Source organism: Cervus canadensis, chromosome 12, assembly GCF_019320065.1.
Source record: "Cervus canadensis isolate Bull #8, Minnesota chromosome 12, ASM1932006v1, whole genome shotgun sequence".
Lineage (NCBI taxonomy): Eukaryota > Metazoa > Chordata > Mammalia > Artiodactyla > Cervidae > Cervus > Cervus canadensis.
Genome location: NC_057397.1, coordinates 9,987,183 through 10,007,890, shown reverse-complemented (window position 1 = coordinate 10,007,890; position 20,708 = coordinate 9,987,183). Strand labels below are relative to the sequence as shown.

The 20,708-nt window shown below is 67.4% G+C and overlaps 1 protein-coding gene across 1 annotated transcript; it reads left to right on the top strand.

Moving 5' to 3' along the window:
* The first annotated feature begins 514 nt into the window (after positions 1–514).
* On the top strand, positions 515–19,951 carry EPPK1 (epiplakin 1). The gene is given in 4 exon segments (XM_043484487.1): positions 515–606; positions 4,814–17,516; positions 17,518–17,968; positions 17,970–19,951. Coding segments are annotated over 3 exon segments (14,910 nt in total). The 5' UTR covers positions 515–606; positions 4,814–4,845; the 3' UTR covers positions 19,758–19,951.
* The last annotated feature ends 757 nt before the right edge of the window (positions 19,952–20,708 follow it).

The window sequence follows — 20,708 nt, the reverse complement described above, 5'->3', positions numbered from 1 at the left end:
ATCTCTTCCTTGGTCGAGGCGGGGAGGCCACTCAGTCACCGAGGCAGACCCCCTGGTGCCGCCGGGGTTCTCCGCAGCGGCGCAGGAGGCGGGCCCCAGGGCGGGGCGCAGGACCTGGCGCGCAGGAGGACGCGGACCGTAGGGCGCTGGCCGCTTGGCCCGCCGCGGGCAACGAAGTCACATTTGTGAAGCGAAACCGCCCGCACGGCCGGCGGGGCCGCATTTCCCTTGCAAACGCCATTCAAAGGCCGTCTGGGCGGCGCACCCTGCTCGCTGCGGCCGCCGCGTTCCTTCTCCGTGACTCCAGGGGAGGGGTCGAAAGGGGCTCCGCGGCAGTCGCCCCCTCCCCACCGAGGGCGCCCTCAGGCCGGGGCGGACGGCGGCGCCCCTGGGGCGTCGGCCAGCCCCGCGTGGGACTCCAGGCCCGCGTCACGCCCTAAGGGCGCCCCCGCCGGAGGGCAGCCCCGCGTGCCCCCCGCCACCCCCAAACCAGGGCGGGGCCGCCGGGGGCGGGGCCTGCGCGGGTTTAAAGCTGGAGGCGCCCGGCGCGGGCACCGCGGCGAGCTGAGGGACTGCGATTGGAGCGCTGCGGCGCCGTCTGGTCAGGTGGGGCCGCATTCACAAGCCTGGGGGGGTCTCGCCCCGGCCAGCAGGGGCTGGGGTGGAGGCGCGACGCACCTGGGGGTAGCCGGGAGTTCAGGGTCCGTGAGAGCAGGGCGCTGAGGCCCGGCTCCCTCCCAACTACCCAGGGTGGGCGAGGGGCGGCGTCCCGCCCGTCGGCCCCCAGCTCCCCGCCCCTGCGCAGGTGGGAACGCTGAGGTTCCCCGCCTGGGCGTGGGAGACGTGGCCCGCCGGGCAGGGGTCTCGCCTGCCCCGCGGTTTCCGGGCGGACGGGTGCGCGCCTGGGTGGGGCCCTGCAGGTCCGGTTCCTCCTGCCCGGCCCCTGCCTTGCAGGGCGGGGGGCGTTTGCCGCTGGAGCTAGTCCAAGGGCCCAGGGCGCTCGGCGGTCGGGTTGGCAAACCGACAGGGTGGACGGGCTTCTGGCCCCGTGCTGGGTCAGGGAAGCCAGCACTTACCCTCGGAGGGAGCTCCCTGCCGTTGGGGAGGGTGGCCACAGGGACCCCTGCGTGGCGCCAGCCCCAGGCCCTCTGGAGGCGGGGGCGGGAGGGGCTGTGCGGCAGCCTCCCGCCTCCCAGCCAGGCTTCTGTCTGGCCCCTCATGTCTGCTCCCTGCACCCAGTGCAGGTGGGCGGGATCTGCTGCCTGGTGCGGGCCAAAGGCCAAGGTCACTGCCTCCCTGTGCCAGCCCAGGGCACCTGGCCATTTGGTTCTCTTCTTATCAGGTCCTGGAAAAGGAAGTGGCAACCCACTCCAGTATTCTTGCCTGTAGAATCCCATGGACAGAGGAGCCTGGTGGGCTACAGTCCATGGGGTCCCAAAAGAGTTAGATGTGACTGAGCAACTAAACCTTACCAGGTTCAGGAGGACAGCCAGCGAGCCCGTCTGTGACCCCAGCCCAGACTGGTGTGCTGCCCTGGGGGGAGGGCGCTGCCCCACCCTCCTCAAGAATTGTCCTCCTACTTCTTGTCCCCTGGGGTCCCCTGAAGGGGGCCTGCACCCAGGAAGCCCCAGAAGGGGTCCTTCTCTCAGATTCCCGCTCCAGTGCTGGGACTCTGTCGGCCCCTCGCCCAGCTGCAAGAACACCTACGCCTTCTGCCGCCACTTCCCAGGACACCTGAGACTGGTCTGCCCAGGGCCCCCACTCCTGAGGCCCCGGACACCCCTCATGCACCCAAATCTGTCTCTCTTGAGCTCCGGACCCCTCTGTCCAGCTGCTTCCACGAGGTCCCCACTTCAGATTCCAGGCCCCCACTCCCAGGCCACTCTCACGTCCTGCCTGATATGGGATCCGGGGGCTCAAACCAGCCCCAAGGTCACTGATGGCCAAGCAGGCCTCGGTCCAGCTGCAGTCACCGGCCGCCCCTGACTGGCCCCATGGCCAGCAGGCCACAGCCCTCTCCCTCTCAGAGCCACCTCTGTGCTCTGAGGTCCTCTTGCTCCTCTGGGCCTCCTTTCTGGCCACTGGCGCTCCCCGACAGCACCGCCCACAGGGCCCACCGGTGGCCCCTGACCCTGTGGCCCAGAAACCCTCCCCTGTTTGCCAGTGGTGAGGTGCCCCCTTCCCTCCCACCCTGGTCCCTGCCGGACGGCAGCTGACAGGCGCGGCTCTGGCTGCCTGTAGCCCTGTTTCCCGGGCCCCTCTGGCTAGCCCACACTGTCTGAAGCCAGCCCCAGAGCGAGGCACATGGTATGGGGGAGCGGGCTGGACCCTGGGCGGGCGGGCAGCAGGGCTCCTGGCAGCGAGTGACAGGCTCAGGGATCGGCCTTGGGGGGCTCCTGGGGTGGAAGGCGAGGAGGCTGGGGACAGGGGACAGGCTGGCCAACGGTGCTGGCAGGAGATGAGGGCACCACAGTCACAGCAGGTCCTGAACCCCACTGCCCAGGCGCCGTACTCCTCGTCCTGGGGAGCCGTGTAGGAGACGGAGGACCGGTCCCGGCCCCTGCTGCCACTGTGAGTCGGGCCAGGGGCATGGGGCCCACGGTCTCCTCTCGGTGACCCAGTCCTACTCCCCTCGCCCGCCCTCACCCTTGTCCGAGTCTCCTCTCTCTGGCTGCGGCTTTGCTGCCAGATGGGCCGGGAGGAGCCCCCTGCAGCACTGGGGCCCAACCCCGCCTTACAGTCCCTCCTCCTGTGGCGAGGTCTGCTCCCCGGCTGGGAGGGTCACCCTTCTTGCACATCTCTGGTTCCTGGACCTGTGTGGCACCCCGGCTGTGAGCTGGGGCAGCTCGGAGCCTTCAGAGCCCCTCACCATGGAGCCCCCTCAGCCGGCCCTGCCTGTGGAGACCCGAGCCTCTCCCAGTCACTCAAAGCCTTTAGTAACCTTTCCCAAAGCCTGGATCTTAACCACCCTCCTCTCCCCTTACCGGATGCCTTTGTCCCATCTTCTCAAGGGCCTGATACTACGCCCCGAGCACCCGCCCTCCGTGGCCTGCTCACCTTGGGAGAGCTGGACCACGGCAGTGCTTCTTGGACACTGGCCAGTGGCAGCGGCCGAGGGAGCAAAGATCCAGGCCAGGCCTCCATGTCTGCCCAGTCCCGGCACGAACTCAGACTCAGGGCAGCAGACCAGCTGCTGTGCCACTGGGCGCTGGGCCCCACATCTAGATGGGGAAGGAGGGAACAGGCTTTTGCCCCGGGGTGGGCCCAGCTGTGGGGCGTGAGGGGCTGAGCAGAGCTTAGGGTGCAAGCTCTGCAGGGCTGGGGTGGGGGAGCTGCTCCCAGGCAGTGGCTCTGGGGCACCGCAGAGCTTGAGGCTCCTTGTGAGCCCACTAGGCACAGTGTTCAGGAGGTGCTGGAGGGTCTGGGCTTTGGCTGTGGTCAGGGTGAATGGGGAAATGTCACCAGAGAGGAGGGGCCCCACACCCAGTGACCCAGAGGTCAGGTAGGTTGAATCTGAAATGCATCTGTCCAGTGTGGTGGCTGGAGCTGAGGTCACCTGAGCGAGCTCACCTGCAGAGTGGGCCAGGGTGTGAGGGGCTCTGGGCAGTTGGTCAGGAGGTGAGGATGGGTGTAACCGGGCCCAGGACTGAGGGTGTGGTTCTTTGGAACGTGGGTGTGGACTGGCCCCCGGGCATCTGGGCGGCTTCGAAGCACAGAATTACTCTCCCACAGTCAGGGTGCCAGGGTCTGGGATCCGCACGTCAGCATTTGCTGTTTCTGGGGCCTGAAGCTGCGTGGCCCATCTGCCTCCCTCACGGGGCATCCTCCCCACATTTGTCTCCTGTGAGGACACTGTCATGTTGGGATAAGGCCTCCCTGCACCAGTGTGACTGCGCCCTAACCTATAACGTCATCACATCTGCAAAGATCCTGTTTCTAAATAAGGTCACAGTTGCAGGTGCTGGGGGTTAGGTCTTGGTTAGGTCTTAGACGTGCCTGCTGGGGAGAGGTGACCGGCCAAGCGGTGGAGGAGGGAGGTGTATGGTTGTGGTGGGGCAGAAGGGTCGGCACTTGTCACCGCCACTCAGGGGACTGGGGCCACAGCTGTCGGCTGAGGGGGACGGCCATGGAGGTGCAGGGCACTGAGCAGCAACCAGGGACCAGCATGGCCGGGAGACCCGAGCCTGGCCCCACCCGTGGCACCAGCACCCCAGCGTGAGCTCTGGGTCCTCCTGGGCTGCCGAGGCCAGGCGTGGGCACAGAGTGGCCATGGGCCAGGGGACACCGGCAGGCTGAGGCGGGATACCCGGGCAGGTCAGAGGATGGGGATCTGGCTGGGAAGCCCAGTGGGGAGCCAGGAGGGAGCAGAGGCCTGAGCAGCAGGGGGTCAAGGTGGGGAGGCTGTGGAGGGGTCGCTGGGCAGGGAGCGGGGAAGAGCACCGGTGGTGGAGTCTGCTCAAGGGGTGGTGGGGCAGGGATGGGCCCTGAAGGAGACGGGAGGAGTCTGGAGGCCAAGGGGGCCGGGAGGCCAAGCCCCTGCACCGGGACCCCCAGAGGAGTGGGACGAGGGTGTTGCCAGAAGATGGCCTGTAGGACAAGGCAGACCCCGCGACACCCACAGGCTGTGCTGGGGTCCCAGTGCTCCCGTGGCCCCACCTGGGACCCAAGGGTGAGAGGAGGGGCTAAAGTTGGAGGCTGCCCTTCCTTCCTCAGGAGGGCTGGTGGCTCTAGAGGTGGGTTCAGGGTGTGGGGTGGACCTCCCACCTGCCTGGGCTGTTGCAGGGCCTCTAACAGAAGCTTTCCACCCCGCAGGGAACAGAAGTGGTCCTCGCTGAGTTCTGCAAGATGAACGGCCACGCCTCTCCTCCTCATGACCTTCTAGTCATCGGTGGCACCGGGCCAGCTGCTGTCTCCAAGACCGTGAAGGCCGTGCTGGGAGCTGGCACCCCATCTGTGCCCCAGGCCAGGAGCATCGCCGGGGTGTGGGTGGAGGCCTCGGGCCGGGCCCAGGGTCTCTATGCTGCCATGAAGCAGGGTCTCCTGCCCTCCGGGCTTGGGCTGGCTCTGCTGGAGGCTCAGGCAGCCACAGGGGGCCTGGTGGACCCCACGCAGGGCCAGCTGCTCCCCGTGTCTGAGGCCCTGCAGCAGGGCCTGGTGGGCTTGGAGCTCAAGGAGAAGCTGCTGGCTGCCGAGCGTGCGGCCACTGGGTACCCTGATCCCTATGGGGGCGAGAAGCTGGCCCTCTTCCAGGCCATTAGGAAGGAGGTGGTAGACAGGGCGCTGGGGTGGAACTGGCTGGAGGCCCAGCTGGCCACTGGGGGCCTGGTGGACCCCATCCGGGGGGTGCGTGTGGCCCCCGAGCTGGCCTGCCAGCAGGGCCTCCTGGACCAGGAGACGTGGCATGGGCTGTCAGAGCTGGGGCCCGGCTCGAGCGCCCTGGGCTTCCTGGACCCCAACACACTGGAGCAGCTGCTCTACCGGGAGTTGCTGGGCAGGTGTGTGCAGGCGCCCAGCACAGGGCTGGCCCTACTGCCCCTCAAGGTCACGTTCCATACCCTGGGTGGGGCTGTGAGCTTGGCTGAGCTGCTGGAGGTGGGGATCTTGGACAAGGAGACAGCCCAAGGCCTGCGGGAGGGCCGGCTGGCGGTGCCAGATGTGGGTGCCCGCGCTGAGGTGCGGCGTTACCTGCAGGGCACTGGTGGTGTGGCTGGTGTTGTCCTGCTGCCCGCAGGGCACAAGAAGAGCTTCTTCCAGGCCGCGGCAGAGCACCTGCTTCCCACAGGTGCTGTGCTTCTGCTCCTGGAGGCTCAGGCTGCCACCTGCATGCTGGTGGACCCAGCCACTGGCCGGCAGCTGCGGGTGGATGAGGCGGTTCGGGCAGGCCTAGTCACCCCTGAGCTCCACAGGCAGCTCCAGGTGGCAGAGAAGGCAGTGACGGGCTACCACGACCCCTTCAGTGGCACCCGCGTTCCCCTTTTCCAGGCCATGAAGAAGGAGTTGGTGGACCAGCCTCTGGCGCTCAGGCTCCTGGACGCCCAGCTGGCCACGGGCGGGCTAGTGTGTCCTGCCCGCCGGCTCCGGCTGCCCATGGAGGCTGCCCTGCGCCTCGGCTGCCTGGATGAAGAGACTCAGCAGCACCTCTCGAGGGCTGCTGGCTTCTTGGACCCCAGCACGCACGAGAGCCTCAGCTACGGGCAGCTGCTGGCCCGCTGCGTCACTGACCTGGAGACGGGGCTGGCATTCCTGCCCATCTCAGCGGGGAGCCCTGGGGAGGAGCCCCAGGGGCCCCCGTTCATCGAGCACAGCACCCGGCAGGTCTTGAGTGCTGCCACGGCCACCGTCTCTGTAGGCAGGTTCCAGGGCCGGCCCACGTCGCTCTGGGAGCTGCTCTTCTCCGAGGTGGTCCCTGTGGAGCAGAGGGTGACGCTGATCCAGCAGCACAAGCACGGGGCCCTCTCAGTGGAGGAGCTGGCGGCTGCGCTGAGGGCCACCCATGAGCAGGCTGCAGCCACTGCCAGAACCACCTTTGCTGGGCTCAGGGTCCCTGTGACTCCGGGAGAGCTGCTGAGAGCGGAGATCATCAGCCAGGATGTTTATGAGCAGCTGGAACATGGCCAGACCACGGCCCAGGACGTGGCCAGCCTGGACTCAGTGCAAAGGTACTTGCAAGGCACTGGCTGCATCGCTGGCTTGCTGCTACCTGGGTCCCAGGAGCCCCTCAGCATCCACGAGGCTTACAGGAAGGGGCTTCTCAGGCCGGGCACGGCACTCATCCTCCTGGAGGCACAGGCAGCCACTGGCTTCATCATTGATCCCAAAGAGAATAGGAGATACTCCGTGGAGGAGGCGCTGAGGGCTGGCGTCATCGGGCCTGAGATGTTTGCCAAGCTGCTGTCGGCCGAGCGCGCTGTCACCGGCTACACTGACCCTTACACCGGGCAGCAGATCTCCCTCTTCCAGGCCATGAAGAAGGACCTCATCGTGCGTGAGCATGGCATCCGCCTGCTGGAGGCCCAGATCGCCACGGGCGGCGTCATCGACCCCGTGCACAGCCACCGCGTGCCCGTGGACGTGGCCTACCAGCGCGGCTACTTCGACGAGGAGATGAATCGCGTGCTGGAGGACCCCAGCGACGACACCAAGGGCTTCTTCGACCCCAACACGCACGAGAACCTCACGTACATGCAGCTGCTGGAGCGCTGTGTGCATGACCCCGACAAGGGGCTCTACCTGTTGCCACTTAAAAGCGCACGGACCCTGCTGGCAGATGAGGCCACCCGGCAGGCCTTCCGGAGCCTGCTGCTGTCGGTGCAGCACGGGCGGTTCCAGGGACGGAGGGTGTCCGCTTGGGAGTTGGTCAACTCGGAGTACATCAGCGAGGCACGCCGGCGGTGGCTGCTGCAGAGCTTCCGACAGCACCAGGTGTCCCTGGAGGAGGTCTCGAAGCTGCTGGAGAGGGAGGTGGAGAGCCAGGCAGACGTCGCCCTCCCCACACTGCGGGGCCGGGTGACCGCCTGCCAGCTCCGGGAGGCTGGTGTCGTCGACCAGGAGGTCCTGGGCCGCGTGCTAGCGGGGACGCTCAGCCCTGAGGCCCTGCTCTGCACAGAGAGCGTCTGCAAGTTCCTGTGCGGCTCAGGCGCCGTGGGTGGCGTGCTCCTGCAGCCCTCTACCCGGCGGCTCAGCCTCTACCAGGCCATGAAGCAGAAGCTGCTGGGGCCAGGAGTGGCCCTGGCTCTGCTGGAGGCCCAGGCAGCCACGGGGGCCATGACCGACCCCCACAGCCTGGAGACCACGTCCTTGGATGAGGCTGTGCGCCGGGGGCTCGTGGGGCCAGAGCTCTACAGCAGGCTGACCTGGGCTGAGTGCGCTGTCACGGGCTTCCCGGACCCCTTCTCTGGAAAGCTGCTGTCCCTGTTCCAGGCCATGAAGAAGGGCCTTGTCCCTGCGGAGCAGGCCATCCGCCTCCTGGAGGCCCAGGTGGCCACGGGCGGGGTCATTGACCCCACCAGCCACCACCACCTCCCCATGCTCGTGGCCTTGCAGCGTGGCTACATTGACCAGGAGGTGGTGTTGGCCTTGTCCGACTCCAAGACCTTCCCCACGCCTGACGGCAGGGGACACACTAGCTATGCCCAGCTTCTGGAGCAGTGTGTAAGGGATGAGGCCTCTGGCCTTCACTTTTTGCCCCTGCCGGAAAGTGCCCCTACGGTCCCCACGGATGAGCAGGTGCAGAAGACCCTGAAGGCCATGCAGGGGGCTGAAGACGGCACGTCCCTCTGGGAGCTGCTGGAGTCCTGCCACTTCACTAAGGAGCAGCGGAGGGGCTTCCTGGAGGACTTCAGGGAGGGGAGGATCACGACACAGCAGCTGCAGGCGGCCGTGCAGAGGCAGGTGCAGGAGGCAGAGCTCTTGGCGAGGGCCCATGTCACACTGCCCGGCCCCCGCGGCGGGGTGCCCGCCGTCTGGCTGCTGGATGCTGGCGTCATCACCCGGGAGACCCTGGAGGCGCTGGCACAGGGCATGCAGTCGCCTGCCGAGGTCGCTGAGCAGCCGACGGTGCGGGCCTGCCTCTGGGGCACGGGCTGTGTGGCCGGGGTGCTGCTGCAGCCCTCAGGGGCCAAGGTGAGCATTGCCCAGGCTGTGAGGGATGGCCTTCTGCCCGCTGGCCTGGGGCAGAGACTACTGGAGGCCCAGGTGGTGTCTGGCTCTCTTGTGGATCCTTTGACCAACCAGAGACTGTCGGTGGAGGAGGCGGTCAAGGCTGGCCTGGTGGCCGGGGCACTGAGTGAGCAGCTCCAGCAGGTTGAGAGGGCAGTGGCAGGGTACATGGACCCCTGCTCGGGAGGCTCCCTCTCACTGTGGCAGGCGGTGGAGAAAGGGCTCGTGCCTCGGAGCGAGGGCCTCCCACTCCTGCAGGCGCAGCTGGCCACAGGGGGTGTGGTGGACCCCGTCTATGGGGTGCACCTGCCCCAGGTGGCAGCCTTCAGGCTCGGCCTCCTGGATGAGCAGACAAGCAGTACGCTGACCTCAACGAATGAGGACAGCAAGTTCTTCTTCGACCCAGGCACACGGGACAAGGTGACCTACGGACAGCTCAAGGAGCGCTGTGTCCTGGATGCCGACACTGGCTTGTGGCTGCTGCCACTCCCCCAGGACATGGTGCTAGAGGTGGATGACCACACAGCAGTGGCCCTGAGGGCCATGAAGGTGCCAGTTGGGGCAGGGAGGTTCAGAGGGCTCAGCATCTCACTCTGGGACCTGCTGCATTCAGAGTATGTAGGGCTCCACAAGCGGCGGGAGCTGGCAGCACTCTGCCAGTCTGGGAGGGCCACGGCCCTGCGGCAGGTGGTCACTGCAGTCACCACCTTAGTTGAGGCCTCAGAGAGACAGCCCTCACAGGCCACCTTCAGGGGTCTCCGGAAGCAGCTGTCAGCCAACGACCTGTTCAGGTCCCAGCTGATCGACAAGAAGACGCTAGATGAGCTGAGTCAAGGGAAGAGGACCGTGCAGGAGGTGGCAGAGATGGACCACGTGCGGCGGTACTTGGAAGGGGGTAGCTTCATTGCCGGGGTCCTCATCCAGGACACCAAGGAGAAGATGAGCATCTCAGAGGCTCTGAGAAGAAACGTCCTGCGACCAGGCACGGCCCTGGTGCTGCTGGAGGCACAGGCGGCCACTGGCTTCCTCATTGACCCTGTGGAGAACTGCAAGCTGACTGTGCAGGAGGCGTTCGCGGCCGGGATGTTTGGCAGGGAAACCTACCAGAAGCTGCTGTCGGCCGAGCGCGCTGTCACCGGCTACACCGACCCCTACACTGGGGAGCAGATCTCCCTCTTCCAGGCCATGAAGAAGGACCTCATCGTGCGCGAGCACGGCATCCGCCTGCTGGAGGCCCAGATCGCCACGGGCGGCATCATCGACCCCGTGCACAGCCACCGCGTGCCCGTGGACGTGGCCTACCAGCGCGGCTACTTCGACGAGGAGATGAACCGCGTGCTGGAGGACCCCAGCGACGACACCAAGGGCTTCTTTGACCCCAACACGCACGAGAACCTCACATACATGCAGCTGCTGGAGCGCTGTGTGGAGGACCCTGAGACAGGGCTCTACATGCTGCAAGTCGTAAAGAAAGGAGAAATCTATGTGTACATTGATGAAGCCACAAGGCAAGCCCTGCAGTCAAAAACTACTGAAATGCTCGTGGGCATGTTTGCCCAGCAGGTGGTCTCCTTCTGGGACCTGCTGTCCTCACCGTACTTCACGGAGGAAAGGAAGAAAGAGCTTGTCCAGGGGTACAAAGCTGGGAATGTCAGCTTAGAGCAGCTGCTGAAGGTCATCACCACAACGGTCGAAGAAACAGAACAGCAAAACAAGGGCATCAGGCTGGCAGCCATTGGAGGAGAGGTGACGGCTGCAGAGCTGTTTAACTCAGGAATCATTGATAAGAAGACACTGGATGCGCTACACAATGAGGGAGCGGGGGGAAAGGACCTCTGCTGCCTGCCGCACGTGAAGGTCTACCTGGAAGGCAGCGGCTGCATCGCAGGGCTGATCATGCCCTCCACCCATGAGGTGCTGAGCTTCTATGAGGCCAGCAGGAAAGGGCTTATCCCCGCGGGATTTGCAGCCCACCTGCTGGAGGCTCAGGCGGCCACGGGATTCCTGCTGGACCCCCACAGCCACCAGAGGCTCTCCGTGGATGATGCTGTGGCCGCTGGCCTGGTGGGTGAGGAACTGCAGGAGAGACTCCTAAATGCTGAGAAGGCCGCCAGGGGATACACAGACCCAGACACAGGACACACCATGTCCTTGTTCCAGGCAATGCAGAGGAAGCTGGTGAAACGGGAGTTGGCGCTCAGACTGCTTGAGGTGCAGGTGGCCACGGGGGGCATCATGGACCCGCAGCACCACCACCGGCTTCCACTGGACGCTGCCTACAAACGCGGCTGTCTGGACCAGGACACGTACCCACTGGTGGCAGAGCAGAAGTGTATGAATAAACGGTTTGTGGATCCCAACACTCAGGAGAAGGTGACTTACCAGGAACTGCAGGAGAGGAGCCGCCGAGATGAGAACACCGGCTGGGCTCTGTTCCCAGTACTCAAGGATGAAGAGGAATCCCAGTTCATCGATGAGACCACTAGACGAGCGCTTGAGGCTGAGCGGGTAGAAGTGATAGTGGGGCGGTTTAAAGGCCACAGGCCATCAGTCTGGGAACTGCTGAATTCTGAATACGTGACAGAGGACAAAAAACTAGAGTTAGTACAAAAATACAAGAGGGACACAGCACATGCATTAGAAAAGGTGGTAAAAGTGATCTTTGAGATAATCAGTGAGAAAGAAAAGAACAATAAGCAGCTATGGTTCAGAGGTATCAGGAAACAGATCACAGCTTCTGAGCTGCTGACTTCATCCATCATAAGCAGGGAGACGCTGCAGGCCTTGGAGTCCGGGCAGGCCTCTGTGGATGCTGTCACAAAGAACGAGGTGGTGAGGCGATACCTAGAGGGCACCGGGTGCATCGTGGGCGTGCTGGTCCCCGCCAAGGACGAGCCCGGGCGCCAGGAGAAGATGAGCATCTACCAGGCCATGTGGAAGGGCGTCCTGCGGCCGGGCACGGCCCTGGTGCTGCTGGAGGCGCAGGCGGCCACGGGCTTCGTCATCGACCCCGTGCGCAACCAGAAGCTGTCCGTGGAGGAGGCGGTGGCCGCGGGCGTGGTGGGCGGCGAGCTCCAGGAGAAGCTGCTGTCGGCCGAGCGCGCGGTCACCGGCTACACCGACCCCTACACCGGGCAGCAGATCTCCCTCTTCCAGGCCATGAAGAAGGACCTCATCGTGCGCGAGCACGGCATCCGCCTGCTGGAGGCCCAGATCGCCACGGGCGGCGTCATCGACCCCGTGCACAGCCACCGCGTGCCCGTGGACGTGGCCTACCAGCGCGGCTACTTCGACGAGGAGATGAACCGCGTGCTGGAGGACCCCAGCGACGACACCAAGGGCTTCTTCGACCCCAACACGCACGAGAACCTCACCTACGTGCAGCTGCTGCGGCGCTGCGTGCGCGACCCCGACACGGGGCTCTACATGCTGCAGCTGGCCGGCCGGGGCTCCGCCCTCCACCAGCTGGGCGAGGAGCTGCGCGCCGCCCTGCGCGACACCCGCGTGACGCTGGGCGCGGGCCTCCCGCGGGGCCAGCCCGTCTCCGTGTGGGAGCTCCTCTTCTACCGGGAGGTGTCCGAGAGTCAGCGGCAGGACCTGCTGCGCCGGTACCGGGCGGGCTCGCTGACCGCGCGGGAGGTGGGCGCCGCCCTCGCCTCGCTGCTGGCCGAGGCCGAGGCTGGGGTCGCGCGCCCCGGCGCCCCGGACCCTCGGGGGGCGCTGCGTGCCGCCACCATGGAGGTCCGGCTGGGCCGCCTGCGGGGGCCCGCGGTGCCCGTGTGGGACGTGCTGGACTCCGGCTACGTGAGCGCTGCCACGCGGGAGCAGCTGCTGGCCCAGTTCGGGTCGGGGACGCTGGGCTTGCCCGCGCTGACCCGCAGGCTGACCACCATCATCGAGGAGGCTGAGGCGGCCCACGGGGCCGAGCCCGCCCTCTCCCAAGGGGGCGGAGCCTCCGGGCAGCGGGCCGCCGCGGGACCGTCCCCTGGCCGGGACACCGACGCCGCCACCGACGCCGCCAGGGCCCTGCTGGAGCAGGCCCTGCGCGCCGCCACCATGGAGGTGCGCGTCGGGCGGTTCCAGGGCCGGCCCGTCTCCGTGTGGGAGGTCCTCTTCTCCTCCTACCTGAGCCAGGCCCGCCGGGACGAGCTGCTGGCCCAGCACGCGGCCGGCGCCCTGGCCCTGCCCGCCCTGGTCGCCGTCCTCACCCAGCTCATCGAGGAGACGGAGGAGCGGCTGAGCAAGGTGTCCTTCCGGGGCCTGAGGCGCCAGGTGTCGGCCTCCGAGCTGCACACGTCCGGGATCCTGGGCCCCGAGACCCTGCGGGACCTGGCCCAGGGCACCAAGACCCTGCAGGAGGTGACGGAGATGGACTCGGTGAAGCGCTACCTGGAGGGCACCAGCTGCATCGCGGGCGTGCTGGTCCCCGCCAAGGACGAGCCCGGGCGCCAGGAGAAGATGAGCATCTACCAGGCCATGTGGAAGGGCGTCCTGCGGCCGGGCACGGCCCTGGTGCTGCTGGAGGCGCAGGCGGCCACGGGCTTCGTCATCGACCCCGTGCGCAACCAGAAGCTGTCCGTGGAGGAGGCGGTGGCCGCGGGCGTGGTGGGCGGCGAGCTCCAGGAGAAGCTGCTGTCGGCCGAGCGCGCGGTCACCGGCTACACCGACCCCTACACCGGGCAGCAGATCTCCCTCTTCCAGGCCATGAAGAAGGACCTCATCGTGCGCGAGCACGGCATCCGCCTGCTGGAGGCCCAGATCGCCACGGGCGGCGTCATCGACCCCGTGCACAGCCACCGCGTGCCCGTGGACGTGGCCTACCAGCGCGGCTACTTCGACGAGGAGATGAACCGCGTGCTGGAGGACCCCAGCGACGACACCAAGGGCTTCTTCGACCCCAACACGCACGAGAACCTCACCTACGTGCAGCTGCTGCGGCGCTGCGTGCGCGACCCCGACACGGGGCTCTACATGCTGCAGCTGGCCGGCCGGGGCTCCGCCCTCCACCAGCTGGGCGAGGAGCTGCGCGCCGCCCTGCGCGACACCCGCGTGACGCTGGGCGCGGGCCTCCCGCGGGGCCAGCCCGTCTCCGTGTGGGAGCTCCTCTTCTACCGGGAGGTGTCCGAGAGTCAGCGGCAGGACCTGCTGCGCCGGTACCGGGCGGGCTCGCTGACCGCGCGGGAGGTGGGCGCCGCCCTCGCCTCGCTGCTGGCCGAGGCCGAGGCTGGGGTCGCGCGCCCCGGCGCCCCGGACCCTCGGGGGGCGCTGCGTGCCGCCACCATGGAGGTCCGGCTGGGCCGCCTGCGGGGGCCCGCGGTGCCCGTGTGGGACGTGCTGGACTCCGGCTACGTGAGCGCCGCCACGCGGGAGCAGCTGCTGGCCCAGTTCGGGTCGGGGACGCTGGGCTTGCCCGCGCTGACCCGCAGGCTGACCACCATCATCGAGGAGGCTGAGGCGGCCCACGGGGCCGAGCCCGCCCTCTCCCAAGGGGGCGGAGCCTCCGGGCAGCGGGCCGCCGCGGGACCGTCCCCTGGCCGGGACACCGACGCCGCCACCGACGCCGCCAGGGCCCTGCTGGAGCAGGCCCTGCGCGCCGCCACCATGGAGGTGCGCGTCGGGCGGTTCCAGGGCCGGCCCGTCTCCGTGTGGGAGGTCCTCTTCTCCTCCTACCTGAGCCAGGCCCGCCGGGACGAGCTGCTGGCCCAGCACGCGGCCGGCGCCCTGGCCCTGCCCGCCCTGGTCGCCGTCCTCACCCAGCTCATCGAGGAGACGGAGGAGCGGCTGAGCAAGGTGTCCTTCCGGGGCCTGAGGCGCCAGGTGTCGGCCTCCGAGCTGCACACGTCCGGGATCCTGGGCCCCGAGACCCTGCGGGACCTGGCCCAGGGCACCAAGACCCTGCAGGAGGTGACGGAGATGGACTCGGTGAAGCGCTACCTGGAGGGCACCAGCTGCATCGCGGGCGTGCTGGTCCCCGCCAAGGACGAGCCCGGGCGCCAGGAGAAGATGAGCATCTACCAGGCCATGTGGAAGGGCGTCCTGCGGCCGGGCACGGCCCTGGTGCTGCTGGAGGCGCAGGCGGCCACGGGCTTCGTCATCGACCCCGTGCGCAACCAGAAGCTGTCCGTGGAGGAGGCGGTGGCCGCGGGCGTGGTGGGCGGCGAGCTCCAGGAGAAGCTGCTGTCGGCCGAGCGCGCGGTCACCGGCTACACCGACCCCTACACCGGGCAGCAGATCTCCCTCTTCCAGGCCATGAAGAAGGACCTCATCGTGCGCGAGCACGGCATCCGCCTGCTGGAGGCCCAGATCGCCACGGGCGGCGTCATCGACCCCGTGCACAGCCACCGCGTGCCCGTGGACGTGGCCTACCAGCGCGGCTACTTCGACGAGGAGATGAACCGCGTGCTGGAGGACCCCAGCGACGACACCAAGGGCTTCTTCGACCCCAACACGCACGAGAACCTCACCTACGTGCAGCTGCTGCGGCGCTGCGTGCGCGACCCCGACACGGGGCTCTACATGCTGCAGCTGGCCGGCCGGGGCTCCGCCCTCCACCAGCTGGGCGAGGAGCTGCGCGCCGCCCTGCGCGACACCCGCGTGACGCTGGGCGCGGGCCTCCCGCGGGGCCAGCCCGTCTCCGTGTGGGAGCTCCTCTTCTACCGGGAGGTGTCCGAGAGTCAGCGGCAGGACCTGCTGCGCCGGTACCGGGCGGGCTCGCTGACCGCGCGGGAGGTGGGCGCCGCCCTCGCCTCGCTGCTGGCCGAGGCCGAGGCTGGGGTCGCGCGCCCCGGCGCCCCGGACCCTCGGGGGGCGCTGCGTGCCGCCACCATGGAGGTCCGGCTGGGCCGCCTGCGGGGGCCCGCGGTGCCCGTGTGGGACGTGCTGGACTCCGGCTACGTGAGCGCTGCCACGCGGGAGCAGCTGCTGGCCCAGTTCGGGTCGGGGACGCTGGGCTTGCCCGCGCTGACCCGCAGGCTGACCACCATCATCGAGGAGGCTGAGGCGGCCCACGGGGCCGAGCCCGCCCTCTCCCAAGGGGGCGGAGCCTCCGGGCAGCGGGCCGCCGCGGGACCGTCCCCTGGCCGGGACACCGACGCCGCCACCGACGCCGCCAGGGCCCTGCTGGAGCAGGCCCTGCGCGCCGCCACCATGGAGGTGCGCGTCGGGCGGTTCCAGGGCCGGCCCGTCTCCGTGTGGGAGGTCCTCTTCTCCTCCTACCTGAGCCAGGCCCGCCGGGACGAGCTGCTGGCCCAGCACGCGGCCGGCGCCCTGGCCCTGCCCGCCCTGGTCGCCGTCCTCACCCAGCTCATCGAGGAGACGGAGGAGCGGCTGAGCAAGGTGTCCTTCCGGGGCCTGAGGCGCCAGGTGTCGGCCTCCGAGCTGCACACGTCCGGGATCCTGGGCCCCGAGACCCTGCGGGACCTGGCCCAGGGCACCAAGACCCTGCAGGAGGTGACGGAGATGGACTCGGTGAAGCGCTACCTGGAGGGCACCAGCTGCATCGCGGGCGTGCTGGTCCCCGCCAAGGACGAGCCCGGGCGCCAGGAGAAGATGAGCATCTACCAGGCCATGTGGAAGGGCGTCCTGCGGCCGGGCACGGCCCTGGTGCTGCTGGAGGCGCAGGCGGCCACGGGCTTCGTCATCGACCCCGTGCGCAACCAGAAGCTGTCCGTGGAGGAGGCGGTGGCCGCGGGCGTGGTGGGCGGCGAGCTCCAGGAGAAGCTGCTGTCGGCCGAGCGCGCGGTCACCGGCTACACCGACCCCTACACCGGGCAGCAGATCTCCCTCTTCCAGGCCATGAAGAAGGACCTCATCGTGCGCGAGCACGGCATCCGCCTGCTGGAGGCCCAGATCGCCACGGGCGGCGTCATCGACCCCGTGCACAGCCACCGCGTGCCCGTGGACGTGGCCTACCAGCGCGGCTACTTCGACGAGGAGATGAACCGCGTGCTGGAGGACCCCAGCGACGACACCAAGGGCTTCTTCGACCCCAACACGCACGAGAACCTCACCTACGTGCAGCTGCTGCGGCGCTGCGTGCGCGACCCCGACACGGGGCTCTACATGCTGCAGCTGGCCGGCCGGGGCTCCGCCCTCCACCAGCTGGGCGAGGAGCTGCGCGCCGCCCTGCGCGACACCCGCGTGACGCTGGGCGCGGGCCTCCCGCGGGGCCAGCCCGTCTCCGTGTGGGAGCTCCTCTTCTACCGGGAGGTGTCCGAGAGTCAGCGGCAGGACCTGCTGCGCCGGTACCGGGCGGGCTCGCTGACCGCGCGGGAGGTGGGCGCCGCCCTCGCCTCGCTGCTGGCCGAGGCCGAGGCTGGGGTCGCGCGCCCCGGCGCCCCGGACCCTCGGGGGGCCTGCGTGCGCCCCATGGAGGTCCGGCTGGGCCGCCTGCGGGGGCCCCTGCCCGTGTGGGACGTGGGACTCCGGCTGAGCGCTGCCACGCGGGAGCAGCCGCCACCATGGAGGTCATCGGCTGAGGCGGCCCACGGGGCCGAGCCCGCCCCTCCCAAGGGGGCGGAGCCTCCGGGCAGCGGGCCGCCGCGGGACCGTCCCCTGGCCGGGACACCGACGCCGCCACCGACGCCGCCAGGGCCCTGCTGGAGCAGGCCCTGCGCCGCCACCATGGAGGTGCGCGTCGGGCGGTTCCAGGGCCGGCCCGTCTCCGTGTGGGAGGTCCTCTTCTCCTCCTACCTGAGCCAGGCCCGCCGGGACGAGCTGCTGGCCCAGCACGCGGCCGGCGCCCTGGCCCTGCCCGCCCTGGTCGCCGTCCTCACCCAGCTCATCGAGGAGACGGAGGAGCGGCTGAGCAAGGTGTCCTTCCGGGGCCTGAGGCGCCAGGTGTCGGCCTCCGAGGCCCATCCTGGGCCCCGAGACCCTGCGGGACCTGGCCCAGGGCACCAAGACCCTGCAGGAGGTGACGGAGATGGACTCGGTGAAGCGCTACCTGGAGGGCACCAGCTGCATCGCGGGCGTGCTGGTCCCCGCCAAGGACGAGCCCGGGCGCCAGGAGAAGATGAGCATCTACCAGGCCATGTGGAAGGGCGTCCTGCGGCCGGGCACGGCCCTGGTGCTGCTGGAGGCGCAGGCGGCCACGGGCTTCGTCATCGACCCCGTGCGCAACCAGAAGCTGTCCGTGGAGGAGGCGGTGGCCGCGGGCGTGGTGGGCGGCGAGCTCCAGGAGAAGCTGCTGTCGGCCGAGCGCGCGGTCACCGGCTACACCGACCCCTACACCGGGCAGCAGATCTCCCTCTTCCAGGCCATGAAGAAGGACCTCATCGTGCGCGAGCACGGCATCCGCCTGCTGGCCAGGCGGCCAGATCGCCACGGGCGGCGTCATCGACCCCGTGCACAGCCACCGCGTGCCCGTGGACGTGGCCTACCAGCGCGCTGCTACTTCGACGAGCGAGATGAACCGCGTGCTGGAGGACCCCAGCGACGACACCAAGGGCTTCTTCGACCCCAACACGCACGAGAACCTCACCTACGTGCAGCTGCTGCGGCGCTGCGTGCGCGACCCCGACACGGGGCTCTACATGCTGCAGCTGGCCGGCCGGGGCTCCGCCCTCCACCAGCTGGGCGAGGAGCTGCGCGCCGCCCTGCGCGACACGTCCCGCGTGACGCTGGGCGCGGGCCTCCCGCGGGGCCAGCCCGTCTCCGTGTGGGAGCTCCTCTTCTACCGGGAGGTGTCCGAGAGTCAGCGGCAGGACCTGCTGCGCCGGTACCGGGCGGGCTCGCTGACCGCGCGGGAGGTGGGCGCCGCCCTCGCCTCGCTGCTGGCCGAGGCCGAGGCTGGGGTCGCGCGCCCCGGCGCCCCGGACCCTCGGGGGGCGCTGCGTGCCGCCACCATGGAGGTCCGGCTGGGCCGCCTGCGGGGGCCCGCGGTGCCCGTGTGGGACGTGCTGGACTCCGGCTACGTGAGCGCCGCCACGCGGGAGCAGCTGCTGGCCCAGTTCGGGTCGGGGACGCTGGGCTTGCCCGCGCTGACCCGCAGGCTGACCACCATCATCGAGGAGGCTGAGGCGGCCCACGGGGCCGAGCCCGCCCTCTCCCAAGGGGGCGGAGCCTCCGGGCAGCGGGCCGCCGCGGGACCGTCCCCTGGCCGGGACACCGACGCCGCCACCGACGCCGCCAGGGCCCTGCTGGAGCAGGCCCTGCGCGCCGCCACCATGGAGGTGCGCGTCGGGCGGTTCCAGGGCCGGCCCGTCTCCGTGTGGGAGGTCCTCTTCTCCTCCTACCTGAGCCAGGCCCGCCGGGACGAGCTGCTGGCCCAGCACGCGGCCGGCGCCCTGGCCCTGCCCGCCCTGGTCGCCGTCCTCACCCAGCTCATCGAGGAGACGGAGGAGCGGCTGAGCAAGGTGTCCTTCCGGGGCCTGAGGCGCCAGGTGTCGGCCTCCGAGCTGCACACGTCCGGGATCCTGGGCCCCGAGACCCTGCGGGACCTGGCCCAGGGCACCAAGACCCTGCAGGAGGTGACGGAGATGGACTCGGTGAAGCGCTACCTGGAGGGCACCAGCTGCATCGCGGGCGTGCTGGTCCCCGCCAAGGACGAGCCCGGGCGCCAGGAGAAGATGAGCATCTACCAGGCCATGTGGAAGGGCGTCCTGCGGCCGGGCACGGCCCTGGTGCTGCTGGAGGCGCAGGCGGCCACGGGCTTCGTCATCGACCCCGTGCGCAACCAGAAGCTGTCCGTGGAGGAGGCGGTGGCCGCGGGCGTGGTGGGCGGCGAGCTCCAGGAGAAGCTGCTGTCGGCCGAGCGCGCGGTCACCGGCTACACCGACCCCTACACCGGGCAGCAGATCTCCCTCTTCCAGGCCATGAAGAAGGACCTCATCGTGCGCGAGCACGGCATCCGCCTGCTGGAGGCCCAGATCGCCACGGGCGGCGTCATCGACCCCGTGCACAGCCACCGCGTGCCCGTGGACGTGGCCTACCAGCGCGGCTACTTCGACGAGGAGATGAACCGCGTGCTGGAGGACCCCAGCGACGACACCAAGGGCTTCTTCGACCCCAACACGCACGAGAACCTCACCTACGTGCAGCTGCTCAAGAGGGCTACTCGGGATCCTGAAACAGGGTTCCTATTCCTTTCTCTCACTTGAAAATGATCGTTCATTCGTGTTAAATAAAATTTTTTTCTTCTGTTAAGCATACATAGGAATGTTTTCAAAAATTGTTGTCTGGATATATCTGTTAAGTAGGTTTTACTTCCATGTTAATTACCTTCATGTCTTTCCCCTCGTTTTTATTGTAATTGCTCATTTTTGTCTATTTCCATTAAAGTCATGATCTTAATGTTCTTTTTTTTTTCTGTTCAGTTTTGAATTTACAGTTCTTTGAAATTTGTCCTGTGATATCTCTAGAATCTCTCTTATTTTGAGTCAAGGGTTCTCTTCTTTTTACATGTACCCATCATAGTAGAGAGGGCTTCCCTGGTGGCTCAGATGTTAAAAGCATCTGCTTGCAATGCAGGAGACCCAGGTTCATTCCCTGGATTGGGAATATCCCCTGGAGAAGGAAATGGTAACCCACTCTGGTACTCTTGTCTGGAAAATCCCATGGTTGGAGAAGCCTGGCAAGCTATAGTCCTTGCGCAAAGAGCTGGACACGACTGAGTGAGTTCACTTTCACTTTTTACTACAGTAGATGCTATGCATGATTCATTACAATCCCATTTCATCTAAATGGACTTCTTCATATTGATTTAGTTTCTGGTTTGACTATAAACCATTTTCTGTCAATTTCTTTAGTAAATGCTCGTGGCTCTCATTTTGCTGCCCTCCTACCCTGGTTTTCCAATGCTAGTGCTGTGCTTTGCAGAGGCTGGGCTCATTCTGTCCCTAGATGCTGCTCTCCCTGTTAGTCTGACCCCCTGTGTGTTCTCATCAGATTTGTTTGGTGGTATGGCCTTTACAGTGATCAGTTATCACTTCCTTCCTCAGTGATCAGTGCAAAAAATAGAGGAAAACAATAGAACAGGAAAGACTAGAGATTTCAAGAAAATTAGAGCTACTAAGGGAACATTTCATGCAAAGATGGGCTCAATAAAGGAC